General features: G+C 41.7%; 1 protein-coding gene across 1 annotated transcript; it reads left to right on the top strand.

Moving 5' to 3' along the window:
* The first annotated feature begins 10,826 nt into the window (after positions 1 to 10,826).
* On the top strand, positions 10,827 to 15,741 carry LOC136714430 (uncharacterized). The gene is made up of 4 exons (XM_066691936.1): positions 10,827 to 11,353; positions 12,993 to 13,183; positions 14,052 to 14,090; positions 14,547 to 15,741. The coding sequence occupies exons 1-4, from the start codon at positions 11,351 to 11,353 to the stop codon at positions 15,121 to 15,123; spliced, it is 810 nt and encodes a 269-aa protein (XP_066548033.1). The 5' UTR covers positions 10,827 to 11,350; the 3' UTR covers positions 15,124 to 15,741.
* Positions 15,742 to 16,099: the final 358 nt, after the last annotated feature.

Genomic DNA, 16,099 nt, shown 5'->3' with positions numbered 1-16,099 from the left:
TAAGCAATTAGGAAATAGCACTTACTACCCAGGACCAAACAAACAATCAAACAAACAAACAGACAAACAAACAAACAAATAAAAAAAAAATAATAATAATAAAATAAAATAATGGTGCAGTCAATACAAGAGATGGTTTTATTCCTGGCTCAACATATGTATTAAAGTGAAATAAAGTTAGTAAACAAGAATGGTTGATTTGCTCTGTGAAAATGTGGGTTACTATGTGTTTCATTTGCTAGACTAGAAATTAGTGCCAATAATTGAAACCACCAATCAAAAACCCTCCTAGGAGTGAGAAGCAGGGACTGTGTGGCAGTCTGCAGTCGACACAATATTTATATTATATATTATTATATATTCCTTGAACCGCACACCTGCTTCTATGTGCTGGATCCTACCAGCTGATTGTATTGTCCTGTGATTCAGGAGAAGACTTTAATAGGAAACAAATATTGTGTTAATTTTCTCATGAAGACAACTAACCATACACCAGCAGAGAGAAATACAACATTTGATTTTATTTAAAATATATTTGATCTGCTAGGACAGTGCATCAGATAGTAATTCTATCTAAGTGACTCTTCAGTGGCAGAATTTCATTCACTAGTTGCTTGAAGAGTCTTATAAAGAAAATCACCAGATAGTGCTATTGGTACAGATGCCAGTCCTGCTCATTTTTTCATAATTGATAATACTGAATACTCTTGGAAAACCCAGAGGCATATTTATTTGTGTGCATGACAGGAAGGCTATGACACATCATGTCAGGTAGTCAGCATAAAGTTAGCACAACAGTCTGGTTGAGGCAAGTTGTCACATGACACAGAAACTTGCCTTCCAGTTATCTGCGCCTCACACCCAGTCAAATAATAAAACCTCGTTTGCTCAATTGTATTCCATGTTTTCTTGGTGAAACCACACTACAACATGTAACCTAACCTCCTCACTATACATCTGTATAGTTCCTTCTTCAATGTGCTTTGCCTTAGGAGGCACCAGAGAAGCTTCAGTAAAGGAACTTTCATATTGACTTGCAATGCTTTCAACACAAATATTGTAGATCATTGTCTGTAAAACTCACAAGCGCTTGTTGTTTTGTATGATGATCAGTGAGGCCGAATGATTAAACTAAGTGAACATGTTCAGTAAATTATTGTGTCTGTTGATGACTTATGCCATTTCAGTGTTGAAATGTACATAAAACACAAGCATTTAAAACAAATAGGCTACCGTTCTTATTATTGAAGTGCAATGTCAGATCCCCAAAAGATAAGTATACATGTGATCAGATCAAACAGGAATTGACTAGCTCCCAATGTGGTATTATTACCAGGGAACAGTGCATCTCTTCAAAATCGTTTAAAAATACTGTACACTTCCAGGGGAATGGCATTTAATTACATTGCTTTATTTTAATCACAATGCAACTACATTCAGGTTATCTTTTATTACCATGGAACTGTGCATCACTTTAAAATACAGTACACTTCCAAAGGAACTACATTGAATTACAAAATTGATAATTATCAAGATACTCATTGTAATTACATTTGCAAATGTTTTTCCGTACCAGGTACTGCTGGTGTGTATCGTTCATAGAGGAATAAGCTTCTTATTAGTGCGTTACACATTCCCACAGGCAGAAGTGTGGAGTAGCGGTTAGGGCTCTGGACTCCAGTATGCAGTGTGGTGGGCTCAATCCCAGGTGGGGGACATTGCTGTAGTACCCTAGAGCAAGGGACTTTACCTAGATTGCTGCAGTAAAAACCCAGCTGTATAAATGGTTAATTGTAGATATAAAACATTGTGTTATAGCATAATTTGTGGATGTCATGTTGTTATACATAGTAATAGTGCAGTGTAATTACTGGCCAGCTTAAATGATTTAAACATGAATTGCATTCACCATGTAATACAGTGTAAGTACAGTATATTTAATGTACCTGTAACTGTGGTGTCTTTAAAACAACTCAGTCACAGTGTGCATGTCTCGCAGTACAGCAGTACAGTAAAGTAAGCAGTTAGTCCTGTGCCATTCATTGGGGAATTCATCTCCTCTTTCCTTTTCGCTCCTCTGTCTCGGTCACCGTCTCTTCTTGTTGTTTACCTCCCTCTAGCCCCTCTTCCATTTCTATCACTTTCTCCTCACACTGACCTTCTCCTTCATCAGACTCTCCCGCTTCTGTCTCCACCAACTGTGGAGGTTTGCATTGACAGTAGGAGATGGCAGTATAATTTCCAGCAGTCAAAATCTTTCTGAGACATATTGTTCTCTCATTTCCAAAACAGCTCTTGGATGATGAAGATAATCTGGGCCAACACTAAGACTTTGTTCACAGCCCTGTCCATTGAGACACCTTAAAGCAATTGCATTGAGCCCCATACATTGATTAGTGCTGAACATCAGCATGGCTCTGAACAGTGAATTTGCATGGCTGTTTAACTGCAGATTAAGTCCACAAGCAGGCAAATTATCCATAAATAATAAAATGCCACGTTTACAGATTCTTTCTTGCCCCGTGTCAGCTGTGGTAGTAGTGGTATTCAGTGTTGCTTAAGCCTAATGTGATGCTAATGCTAGTACAGCTACAGCTTTGTGTTGACTTTTGAGTTTCATTATATTATCAGTATAATTACAATATCCTAAAAAAATAATTTCAAACATACGGGTCTCAATTAAGTAATACATTACGTTATCATTAAGAAAATGTTATTACGTTATCTGTATTTTTGTTACAACCGCTACCCATGATCACCGCCAGAGGCTACCCTTGCCACAGTGTTTTCCCATCATCATCACTTCACTCACCTCATTATTGATTTATGAGACCTCGTCTCTCGTTTCTCAACTTACCTGCTCCTAGTTTCCTGCTAATTACCCCTTGTGTATATATAGCCCTTTGTTCCCAGCCTTCATCGCGAAGTCTTGTCATCTCTATAGTCACATTTCCGAGCCTTATCTCTGGTATTGTTTTCTCATGTACCAGTCCTCTGCTTTTGTCCTTCGATCCCTGATTCTTGGATTCTCCGGACCAGCCTGTTCTCCCGCTCTCTTGACCACCCGCTAGTGCCCTTGACCTGGAGTTTAGCTTTGCCCTTGTTGTTCCCATTTGCCGGCATTCGACCCCTCGCCCAAATTGACTTGTTCATTGTGCTCTGCATCTGGGATCACCACACCCAGCGATCCCCATCCTTACAGACGACTTCCCCGTAATAAACTATGGACCCAGCAGAGTTGTTACAAGTACACACAACCTACAACAGTGCGTCTGTCTGTACTGTGGCCATGCAGGTCATTTTCGTGAGGCTTGTCCAGTCCATCAATGTGTTTCCCCAGACCCCACAGTGAACACTGAATTATGCCCACTTCTGACTCTTTCTCAAAGTTTAATACGAGTTAGGGTCATGTGGGATTCTAAGAGCATCTTTGCTTCTGCCTTGTTGGATTCGGTTCGGCAGGGAACTTTATCCACCGTGCTACAGTCAGACGACTTGGACTCCCTCTTCTCCCCTGCGAGCCTCCACTCCAGGTCAAAGCTGTCAACAACCAGCCTATAAGTCCTGCTCTTCCTTACCCCATACATATTCCCTCAAGTCTGCCATTAACTGGGCCTCAAAGTTGGCTCCGCGATCACTAAGGAACTTTTCTGGGCACCCAAGCAACTGAATTACAGCATTCCTTAGGGCTATTACCGTAGCTGCGGTTGTTGAATTACGAACTGGGATGGCCCAGGCGTAGCATGTTTGCCAAGGAGCACTGGGTGCACTTCCACAAGATGGATAGAGTCCGGAGGCTACTTACATGACTAGCCCACTCATGGTATCTTATCCACAGCTCCTTCCTGAGGCTCCATGGAATGATGATGTGGGCTGTTCCTTTGCGGAGAGATGACTTTCCCCATACCAGGAGGCCCTGGTAGACTCAGCTCTGGCCACTACTGCAGGATCTGTTTGGTCTCGGTGGCCAATGACTGCTGGACAGCAGGGGAGGGTCGCCACCTAGCGACTACCCACTCCCTTACCTGCTATATTGCCCAGTCCTCTTGTTGCCACTGGACCCAGGGGAAATCCTTTCCCTCCTCTGCCCTTGTTAGCACTGTCCTATTCACTGCTGCCACAGCCTGCACTTGGTCAAAGCCCTCATACAGCACTTCTCCCGGCAACCTAGACAAAATGTTGGTGTTCTGGTTGTTCCGGCCCGGACAATATTTGATTTCAAAATCATGGTTGGATAATTGAGTCATCCACCTCTGCTCAACTGCCCCCAGCCAGGCTGTACTTAGATGGACTAGGGGATTGTTGTCTGTGTACACCACGAAGGAAGCTCCTCAGAGAAAGTCCTTAGTCCTTAGGCCATTTTAGGACCAACAGTTGGAGCTGTCATTTTTATCATTCCTTTCGGGAGGGTGCAGGCTGCAGCTTGTGTAGGCAATAACGTGCTCCATTCCTTCCTGAACTTGTGACAAGACTGCTCCTAGACCATCCAGGCTGGCATCTGTATATAAGACAAAAGGCTGAGAAAAGTCTGCATAGCATAAAATGGGTGCACTAACTAGGCTACCCTCAAAAGCCTCCAGACATTGGGGAGTCCAAGCTAGTGAGGCATTCTTCTTCATGTGCGCAGCTCCCACCAAGAATATGTATAAAGGAGCAGCTTTCTTGTCAATGGCAGGAGTAAAATGATAGAAGGAATGAGTGTCACAGACGGTGTGACAGCTCATTATCAGAATGATGTTGTTTTTTAAAATTTCTTTCTATTTATTTACTGGTTTATTTTCTAAATTCATTATTCCTTTTTATGCACTTCATGTATTATTGTTTATATATTTATCAATTTTCACTATATAGTTTGTGTTTCACAAATTGCTTTATTATTTCATTATTATTGCCACATGTTTGGTTTATTCAGTTTACAATTAGCCAATCACCTGTTTCCCCTGGGACTACCTGTACGCTTCTTACTGAAATCAGTGCAGCTGTAATTAATTCAACTAATTTGCAAAGAAACGCCATATTTAAATGAGGCATATGCGCTCGGGTTTGAAGTGGATGGAAGTCAAGACGTAACACCGCCCGATAAACGTGTATGTTTTGTTGTAGTCCATTAATCCCATGACCTTTGGAATTCCAGACATATTGTACAACTCATGTTGGGTCTTTACGTGATCTCTGTCTGAAATGGGAAAGTGAATGTATTGAGTCATGTTGAACCGAATTTCAGAATCGGTTCATCAAAGCATCCGTGACTTCAGTGATACATTTTGATAAGTTTATACTGCACTTCGACTAAGGAGAGGACAGCAACAGCACAAATAGAGTGAGGAAGCTGAGTGAGCTGGAGACTCAGGTGGACAGTGCGGGAGAGCTTTGGAAAAGACAGGACTGAGAGCTGCGAGGTCCACAAATGTTGGGTTGCTGAGCATTGCTGTGAGGAAGGCCAGCGAACGAAGCTATGTTTACTTTGGAATAAGAATTTAGAGTAACCCTTGAGATAGCCAGCTGACCCTTAGTGCCCTTGTATCTAGCTCCCTCCACCCCGCGTCCACCGAAGGGAGAATCCCTTGTCTTGGCTTTCATCCACTGAGCACCCAGAACAAAGAAAAGAGAATTTAAATGACACATCAGACAAAACACACTTTTCTTTCTCTTACCTTGCAGTGCTACTGATATGGGGTCGCTCTGCAGTGGAAGGCACTCTGCAGACTGGACCCAGGCAGCTGGGAGGGAGAGATAGGAACGTGCACAAGGGTACTCTGTTGGAGCGTGAGAGAAGTACTTATCTGTGGTTCTCCAGCTGCCTCTTCCCTGACCTCACTCCATGCGCCACGTGGCCCAGGGAGAGCCGCCACCTTAGTTTCCCCTATCTGTGCATTTTGCAAAGGATTGGTCATTTTGACCAAACGTATTTCAGTTTTTTGGCGCGTTAATTGTTTTGAAAGTTAATTCTGTTTTGAGATGTATTCAAACAATCGAGAACTGTAAGCAATAAAGTGATTAAGTGAGCCTTGTAACCCCTGTGATAGGTACTGTTCATTGCTCAATGTCATACATTAACCTGAAAATGCTGCACTCACAAAGTCCTCTCTGTTTGTCTCTATCTCTCCACTCCTCTCTCTCTCTGGAGCTCTTTGTTTTTCTGTATCACAATCCTCTCTATTTTTTCAGCTGTGTATCACATCCAAAGCAATTCTGCACATTTTGTACAAGGATGCAAAGTGAACTTGTATTGTCTGGTCAAATGGGATCTCGCTGCATATTAGGTTACTTTATGTTCCTATATTGTTGAGCTTCTCATTAATATTTCTGTAAGATGGCATGGAAATCCTCTGCATTGTTTAAGGAAGCCCCTTGATACACAGGGGTCTGCTACTTAATTATAAATGCAAAAAATACATGCAGCAGTCTCTATGTCTTGGTCTCATTCTGGTTCTCTATGCATCTCTATCTGTATCTGTGTACCTACATGTGTCCTCTTGTTCTTGTTTATCGCTCTTTGTCTCTGGCCGAATCTGACTGTGTCTTGCCTTTCTGTCCGTATGTCTGTGTACGTTTGTGTGTCTGCATGTCTGTGTCCTATCCTGGTCTGTCCCAGTCTTGTCTGTGCGTAATTGTGCCTCAGCTGAGCTCAATGCTCTGACCCAGTCCCTTAAAAATAAGACTGATTAACAGATACACTGACTGCTTGTGTCTTTTCCTATACCTGGACCGGACCAGCCTAAAGCCTTCGATGATATACCCGACAGAAGGTGGATGTAGACTTCAATCACACTCTCCAGGCCCTCTTCCACTTGGTAATAACCATGAGCTATAGGTCCACTGTCTTTAGCCCAAGTATCCCATCCTGACACAGCCTCCTCCTCGGCTGCAGCGTGTCATAGATTCCCTCTCAAGTGGGATTTAGATTTCGCTGCTGCTCCCAAATCCTGGTCTCCCTTTCCGTCTCTCTCCTTCTGTCGGGTGAAAATGTATCCGGAGGGGCTTACTCAGGCGAGGGGATCACGGGGGCCTGGAGGCAGGAGCATGGTGCCTGGGGTAGAAATAATAACTAAATGATCTAGTAAAAGCTATTAATATAAAAACTATTTTCCCCCTTACTGTAAACAAATACACTGTATTTGCTCCGCATGCACACAGCCACTGACACACTACAGGTTACTTTCAAGACAATACAGTTTATGGTAAATCGATCATTTAAATACTCTTGTTATCCTGAATTTTATTCCTGCTATAACACTGACAATTTACTCAATGGTGATAGTTAAACTACACTATCTTTGGGTTACCATATAGCCAGTATTTAACAGACTTTTCAGTCCTTTAATCTCCGTCCAGCTGGATCTAAAAATGTCTGAGATTTGCCTTGATCTTTTTCCAACACTACAGTTCCCGGGTGCCTGTTTAACCCTTCCACTCCTGCAACGCTACCATTCCATCATGTATGAATGATGATGTTTAAGGTGATAGTGTTCACTGATGTCATGGTTTTATGAACAACTATTGGTTATTAATAAATGACTTACGTCTGTAAAGACTTCAACAACCAATAAGGAACGTTTTATTTAGCTGGGGTGTTAACAGTTTACAAAAGGAAAAGATAGGTTGAGATGAGATGAGATTTTTTGAGGTCATAACACTTAGCTCCAGCCCCCCCACTGCCACTCCCACCTTTTGAAGTGTCCTCTTTATTGGAAGTTCAGGTTTGGTAACCCTAGCAAGCTCTGGTTTTCTCAACTAATTGTCAGTGTAGCAGAAACTTTAGCTAATGGGTTAAAATGGGCTTTTTAAAGATGCATTCCAGTGATTTTGGGGGGGTTGTGTACCCATTCTGTCCAATGAGGCATATTCTTTATTTTTGCACATTAAGGGGACCCTATTTTGTTCACTAATACCATTCCCTCTTGCACTGAACAAATGCTCAGGGATGGACTCATTTCCCCCTTATGCCCCCGCAATTTTCAAAATTCTCGAATTGCCCCTGGTGAGATGCCTGCTGCAGAACGTGCTTAATCTATAGACCCTCCAAGGACGGTAGCTGTTTGGGCCAGGCAAAACCCGGACTGGCACCACGCTGACTGACCAGGAATCACAAGGAAATCGAAGTAGGTAATGTCCCTTGACAGAAGTAGTTATTATTGTGCAAATTGAAATAATAATGTCTCATCCTATATTATTATTATTATTATTATTATTATTATTATTTCTTGGCAGACGCCCTTATCCAGGGCGACTTACAACATTTATCTTTTCAGGTTGCGTATCTGGGAGTGGCCACCAGAAGGAAAACCCCAACAATCAATAATTAAATAATCAAGTGATTAAGGCCAGTCATGCCCTGCTCGTGACACTACCTCCCGTGGCACATATTCACAGACTATTTTAATTGTAAAGCACAACCATCTGTGTACCTCCTGTCTCACTCACTCACTTATATGCCGTGTCTTGCAAACGTGTTTAGACCGTTCCTATGCTGTCCCATTTTGTGAAGTTACAAAATTCATAAACATTATTGTATCCAACACTTTAATGCTCAAACTGAAGACATAAGAGTAAGATAAGGCCTACAATACAGGCTAGTTTTTGTGAAGTGTTCTGGATATTGTTGACTGATTCACATTTTTTTCATTTATCTCAGCCATTGAACTCTGTAGTTCTTTCAAAACTGTCTTTACCCTCAAAGTTACATCCCTCACCAGTTTCTTCCTTGCCCAGCTGCTCAGTTTAAAGGGATGGTCTGATCTAGACAGTGGCTAGGTGGTACAATGCACCTTCCATTTCTTGATGATTTAAAATTATTTTATCCCTGACTTGCCTTGCCTTTATGGTTGAGACTTAAAATTTACTTCCTGACTGAGGAACCTCACAGAGACAGGGGTTTGTATTCTGACATCATGAGAACTACAATTTGAACACAGACAGAGGCCAATAACTAATTATGTGGCTTCTTATGGCCATCTAAATTAATTTAGAATACTTAGAATAATTAGAATACTTGTGCAATCCTGATTTATTTTTATATGAAGTCTCTACTTATTTCTGTTTTTGCTTTGAATGTGTGGAGAAGACTGTGTATATAACACACATTAATGCCTACTTCATAGTGTTCTGACTGCAAGCTTTAAAGCCACAAAATGTGAATACTGTGAGAGGGTCTGAATACTTGTGTAAGGCAGAGCATAAACTATTAACTAAATGTTTCAAATGAAAGATCTGAGTACGTTTATTTCTCTCTCACCCACTCCCTCTCCCTGAAACACACCCCTCTGCACCTCACTTAGACCTCCCCCACTTTCTCTCTCCCTTCTCCTGTCCGTTGTGGTTTGTGCCATACCATTTTGTATGATAAAGGTATGTCACCGGGTCTACAGCTGGAGATGGCACCGGTGCACTAATGAGCCGACTACGGCACGCCTAGTACTTAATGAGAAGGGACCTCAAACACCATCTAAATGTACGCTCTCCACATGCAGCTTCGACACACTTTACACTTTACCCTGTTGTCTGTGTGCCGGGCATGTGAACAGAATTTATTGATGACAGTATTCACTTTCAGAGGCAAGGCAAGGATACTCTATGAATGGTATAGATATATCCAGGGAGAACCAAATTATGATTCTATTCTAAACAGCCTTAAATTCACTGGGCTCTAAAATTAAATATAAAAACTGTTCCTAAAAGATAAAAGTTATGTCTGCTCTAACTAATCCTAAAAACTACAAAAGCATCCCCCTAATCCTAATACAAACTCCCCCTCCTAAATTCTCAAAAGAAGAGAAAAATAAAATAATAGCACTGTCCTGAACAGAATTTGCTTATCTCCCAGCAGCTGCGCTCCGTGGTCTTCCTCCTCTTTACCAGCATGGCCTCCAGGGCCGGTCGCTGGATACAGCCAGGCACAGGCAAGGCAGTGTCCTTCACTTGTGCTGTCTGCGCCCCTTGCCTTGACTGACTGTATTCTCCTCAGGGGAGCCACTGCACCACTGGACCCACACCACCACGTAAGGGAAGGCTGGAAGACAAACCACACCAGGTAGGTGTATAGAATGTGCCTTTGTTGGAATATAGTATAATATTATAATGTCTTTATAAGAGGAGAGATGGGGTTGCTATGCTGGGGAGAAGATACCAGAGACCTCAGCAACAGACTGGAAATGTATAAAAAGTTATGTTTTGCTACATTTCATATCATCTCAGTTCTCATTTCTTGTTTTTATCACAGGTCTATGTAAACAAGAGTGATTGCCAAATAAGCCAGTATAATCAACTTTCCACAGTCTTCTGTTCTAGGGATCCTTCCAATGCAATTATGCCATTTCAGTCCTTCAAAGAACTCCCGTGCTCAGGTCCAGCGTCCCCTCTCTGGAGCTAGTGCTTGTGCTCGTGCTCGGGCTTGTGCTTGCAATCAGAGGTCAAATCTCCTTTGTCCTGCTCCAGCCCTCTTTTTATAGGGCTAAACCTCTCTCGGAGTGTCGGGGAGCAGGTGCGTTAACAGGCAGAGCGTGGGGAGCAGGTGATGTTCAAAGGAAAATATACAAGTGAACAATTAAACAATTATTGAAACACAGAGTAAAATAAAATGCACACCTTAATGATAATCGGCAATAATGATACAAATGAAAATAACACAAGTGAATGAGCCAAAAAGAATAGCAATGAATAGTCAATACAAGCAATTAAGTAAAAAAGTGATTAAGTGAGCCTCACTGTTCATTGTTTCATAAATTAGCCTGATAAGACAGAACTCAAATAAAGTCCTCTCTGTAGGTCTTTCACTCTATCTCTCTGTATGTTTATCTGTTCACTCCTCTCTCTGGAGCTCTATTTGTTTTTCTCTCTATCGCACTCCTTTCTATCTATTCAGCTCCATCTCTCTGTCTGGCACATGCAAAGCAATTTTACTTATTTAATGCAAGGGTCCAAAGAGATCAAGTATTGTCTGGTCAAATGGGATCTTTCTGCATATTAAGCTACTTTATTAATGTATGTAAATAATGTGATATATTGTTGCCCTGGATAAGAAATATAATAATATTAATAATAAAAGAGAGTGAGACAGAGAGAGGGAGTGAGAGAGACCATAAAAGGGAGAGAGTGAGATTTGGAGTGGAGTGGGAATAACTAAGGACAGGAACATGCACAGGAGGCAATATTAATACCCTCGCCCGTGAGTGAGACCCACAGAGAGAGACAGATGGAAGGAGGGAGGGGCTGTCAAACAGAGAGAGAGGCAGGACAAGTCTTTTCTTCCCTCTGACTCCACTATAATAACCCTGTGTTGGTTCCCACTCTACAGAATACTGACACCAGATACAGCCGTACGGCAAGATACAGACCCGAAGACAACACAGCAATGGTGAGTATTGACAGAGCCACTGAATCAACAAGCCATCTGGTTATAACACTATTAGTAGTCTTGATATTATTATTGTTATCATCATTAGTATTGGTAGTATTGTAATAGTATTAGTAATGATAATATTGTATCATTAATATTAAGAAAATACAAATATACACACATACATGTGTAATATCAAAATAACTATTAAAACTATTCTGGGGCTACATGCAAGACTTTATCAAGATTTAATTATTGTTGGATTATGTGGTTGGCTACAAACCAATTAAACAATTATGTAAACTTAAATAAAGCTCAGTTTATTACACACATATACAGTACATAATAATAAGCAGATGAATTCTATTAGAAACTCAAAGCTACAGCTATACCGTTTTCTTGCATATCAGATACACTAATTAAAATTGAAATCTGTAAAAATAATGTTAAAGTGTATGAATGTGTGAATGTTTCATTTTATCAACACTTAATAAAATACATACACCGATCAGCCATAACATTATGACCACTGACAGGTGAAGTGAATAACACTGATAATCTCGTTATCATGGCACCTGTCAGTTGGTGGGATATATTAGGCAGCAAGTGAACATTTTGTCCTCAAAGTTGATGTGTTAGTAGCAGGAAAAATGGGCAATCGTAAGGATCTGAGCAACTTTGACGAGGTCCAAATTGTGTTGGCTACACGACTGGGTCAGAGCATCTCCAAAACTGCAGCTCTTTTGGGGTGTTCCCCAAATCCAATCGAGCATCTGTGAGATGTGCTGGACAAACAAGTCCGATCCATGGAGGCCCCACCTCGCAGCTTACAGGATCTGCTGCTAACGTCTTGGTGCCAGATACCACAGCACACCTTCAGAGGTCTAGTGGAGTCCATGCCTCGATGGGTCAGGGCTCTTTTGGCAGCAAAAGGGGGACCTACACAATATTAGGCAGGTGGTCATAATGTTATGGCTGATTGGTGTAAATATAAACGAATCACTTCGCTTAGAAGGCAAGAATCCTGTACCAATATTTATTGTCTTGAATGTTTTACATTGAGCGCAATGGTAGTGACTGAATTAAGCTTGTACAGTTTAACGTGTGATTAGTATTTCATTATGACGCAACAAATCGGCTAAATCCTGTAATGCAATACCCAAGTATTTTGGGAATTTTAATGTATGTAATGGTTTGTATTAATTAATTAAAGCTTTTTGCACTCTCATTGTGTCTGCTTTTTATCAATTACTAAAAATATTCATATCGATTTCAAGATCAATATAGTGCTGGAGTCCAATCCATATGATTAAAAAAACAGAATAGATTCCAGAATTGATTATTCTGAGATGAATTACTGGCATGAATTTCAATGTATATATGACCCCATTCAGCACAGAGTTGTCAGGGGTTCTCTCTCATACAAAGGGGGGTCCCCGGGTCTAGGATTGAGAACCATTGTTCTAAGGTAAATATTAGCACATTTCAGAGAGGTTTATTTGCATTTGTCAGCAATTACTTTCACTTAAAACATACTTTTTATTCTGTAATATATATAAAAAGCAAATATTTTTACCATATATTACATTAATTTTTTGGTTGCATATTGGTGTAATTGTATTATTTTTTCTATAATTGTCCATTCTCTCACCTCCAGAGATTTGCTTTGTGTGTTGTTTTGCTGTGCCTGGGGGGGCGGAGCTTTGCGCAGGATGATCAGGCGCCAGAGGATGTGGCTGAGAAAGAGGAGGATCAGGACAAGGCAGATGGAGGAGAGGTTACTGAAGCAGGGGCGGGGGATGGAGTGGACCCCACTGCCCTTTCTAAAATTGTTGCTCAGTTGAGAAGGTGAGTGGGGGATGGAGAGGGAGAGAGAAACTAAAAGCGAGGGAGGGATAGAAAGAGACAGTGTGTGACAGGAGTGGCAATGTGAGGAACGTAAGAGGAAGGGAGGGGGAGAGAGGAGAAGAGAAGCAGAGGGAGAAATGGAGGGAGTGGGGGAGAGAGGGCAAAATAGAAAGATAAAAGAATAGGTCACCATCCCTGATCCCATCTCCCCATGGATTGTTGTTCACCTTCACCTTAATCATCCCATTTCAGCCATCTTTCTACACACCCAGTTACACCTGCCCTTGCCATCATTATATATTCCTATCCTTTCCCAGACATCCTTGCAAAGTCTTGATTACTCCTTTGTATCAAATCCAAGCTTCATCAACTCGTGGCTGCGCTCTGTCTGACATCACTTGCACCTCATTGAAAAATGTCTTCCTAAAACCCTGCAAAGATTTCTGTGGGTGGGGCTTTGTGATGTCACGGAGCAGCACTCGAAGAACGAACATCTCTGAATTTCTGTGCAGAACTGTGCTGCGGAAATCTGTGCTACACAAACGCGACCGTTGTGTATTATGGAAGCAAGAGATTCCTTATTTTTGTCGTGATTTTTTCTGCACTCTGTGTGCTGAGGTGTGCTCATATGACTTATGTTTATTCCATGTTGCGAACGGGTCTACTGATTATAATCCTCAGACTTGGATTGTTTTGTGTATAGTAGGCTAATCTGGTAAATTGTTGTGGGGACGAATTGCTGCGGGAACGAATTGTTGCAGTAGTGAATTGTCATGGGGACCAAATGTCGGCGGGTCAAATTGATGGGGATGTATTGATGTAACTTGAAATGGTTTTATGTTCTGTCTCCCGCTCCCATGTATCACAGCAAGCTGCCAAAAACTGCCAAGAGCAAGAACATTGCAAAGTGAGTATTTTATGTTTATTTTCTCGAAAGCAAAGGGGAAATTGCAGTAGCACAGCTAATTTGATTTTGTCTTGAACGAACGAGGGAGTGAAATGGAGTGAGAAGGAAAACAAAAAATAGAAAAGGGAAAGGAGAGAAAAACAGAAGCTCAGAGATTACTAGAGTGAAAGACACAGGGTTTGAGAGAAAGCATGAGAGAGAGAGGAAGGGAGAGACAAATGGGAACAAATAAGGAGAGACAAAAAGAAAGGAGGGAGAGAGAGAAGGAGGGTGTGGGAGACAGAGAGAGAGAGAGAGAGAGAGAGAGAGAGAGATAGAGAGAGAGATGCAAATAGAGAGAGGCGACGAGAGAGCCAGACCCTAACTCAGTTTATGAATGTCAAGGTGCGCTTCAGACACTCACAGACATGGCTGATGTTCACACCCCAATTCTCATCTCTGTTTCCATGATGCCAGGCCCAAAGATCAGCTGTTCGCCATTGCTGTGGTGGTTTCGGTGGGCGTGTGCAAGGGATCTGAGGAGCTCCAGAATCAGACTCCCCTGATGACTGCACTCTCTGCAATGACCCAGGTGCTGAAGAAGAAGTCCCTGTATGAGAGCAAGGAGCTGGTGGCGGCTGTGCCCGAGAGAATAAAGTACTTCAAGAAGACTTTGGAGTCCCCTGAGCATCAGCTGCTCCACAGCCGAGTACTGGAGAAGCTCATGATGGCTCAAGCGGACAAGAGCCAGTGTCTTGTCTTCTTGACCCTCAGTCCATTCTGTGACAAGGACTGTCTTGAAAACTCCAATCAGAGCCTCCTGTCTGACTTGGACGTGTTCCAGCAGTGGACCGGACCCAAAGCCTTTGTGTTCAACAAGCTGTATAGTGGGAATTCCCTGAAGATCTTCAGGAAGAAAGACAATGAGAAAATTGCCAAGAAACGACGCAAGGCCTTCCTGCACTTCGAGCACAAGGTGGAGCTCTTCCGCTGTCAGACGGACGTGTGTCATCAGTGTGGGGCAGGGGCGATTCAAGAAGTGTGTGTGTATTGATGCAGGGTGGGGGGTGGAGGCAGGAAAGGGGGCAAAGAGGTAGAAGGTTCACATATCCCCATTTCCCCATATAGAAGAAACCACAATTTTTAATGTATGTTACAAATTGTGACCCTTCTGTATTCCCTCTGCCTAAACAGGAGTCTTTCAATGTCTCTTTATTACATGGAGTGTTTTTGAGTAGCTTTGTATTTCCGTTTATGACATTCATTTGCTGATATTTGCTAAAACTCCAGGATGTTGCAAAATACATTGTGTATGACTATGAAATGTACACAGAAGGGTCACTTTGGGGCATATCTAAGGATCACATTTCTACCAGATATTAAAAATGTGTGTTTGAACTGTTTGGGCAATTTCAGCAAAAGTGTGATTTAGACTGAGTGAGGTAAAGCCAGCTAGAGTCGGATGTCACTCGGGGGGATGACGACTGAAAGTCAGGCAATGATGATAAAGAAGGTGACAAAGATGTTGACATGGAAGGTGTGTTAGTTTTGCATCACTGAACTCTCTTGGCCATTACCATGCCTCTCACTGCAAAAATAATCATAAAATTAGCAATAATAATAATAATAATAATAATAATAATAATAATAATAATAATAATAAAGTCATTCTGCAAAACTCTGTGAATGTGTGTTGTGGACTTCTGTGTGTGTGATGTGTGAGATCCCCCCCAATATTGAGAGAGTGGCAATCATTTACACATAGGCATAATTTAGGGTGGTGCATATCCCTACACTTAACTTCAAAAATACATTAATTCATTGTCATTATTCACGACTGAATTAACGCCTCCACTCTATGACATCCCTCACCCCCCCACCCCATCCCTCAACGGAATGAAAATGCATTTCCCCTTCATTTCTGAAACGAAACCTACGCCACTGGTTGCATAGCCTGTGCTATTAATACTGAAAAAACATATAATTAACAAATTTAAGTGCAAACATTTTGCAGACATGAAACTTTGTTG

The sequence above is a fragment of the Amia ocellicauda genome, chromosome 19 (genome assembly GCF_036373705.1).
Source record: "Amia ocellicauda isolate fAmiCal2 chromosome 19, fAmiCal2.hap1, whole genome shotgun sequence".
In the NCBI taxonomy this organism is placed as follows: Eukaryota; Metazoa; Chordata; class Actinopteri; order Amiiformes; family Amiidae; genus Amia; species Amia ocellicauda.
The sequence above is the reverse complement of the archived record's forward strand: the minus strand, read 5'-3'. Positions and strand labels throughout refer to the sequence as shown.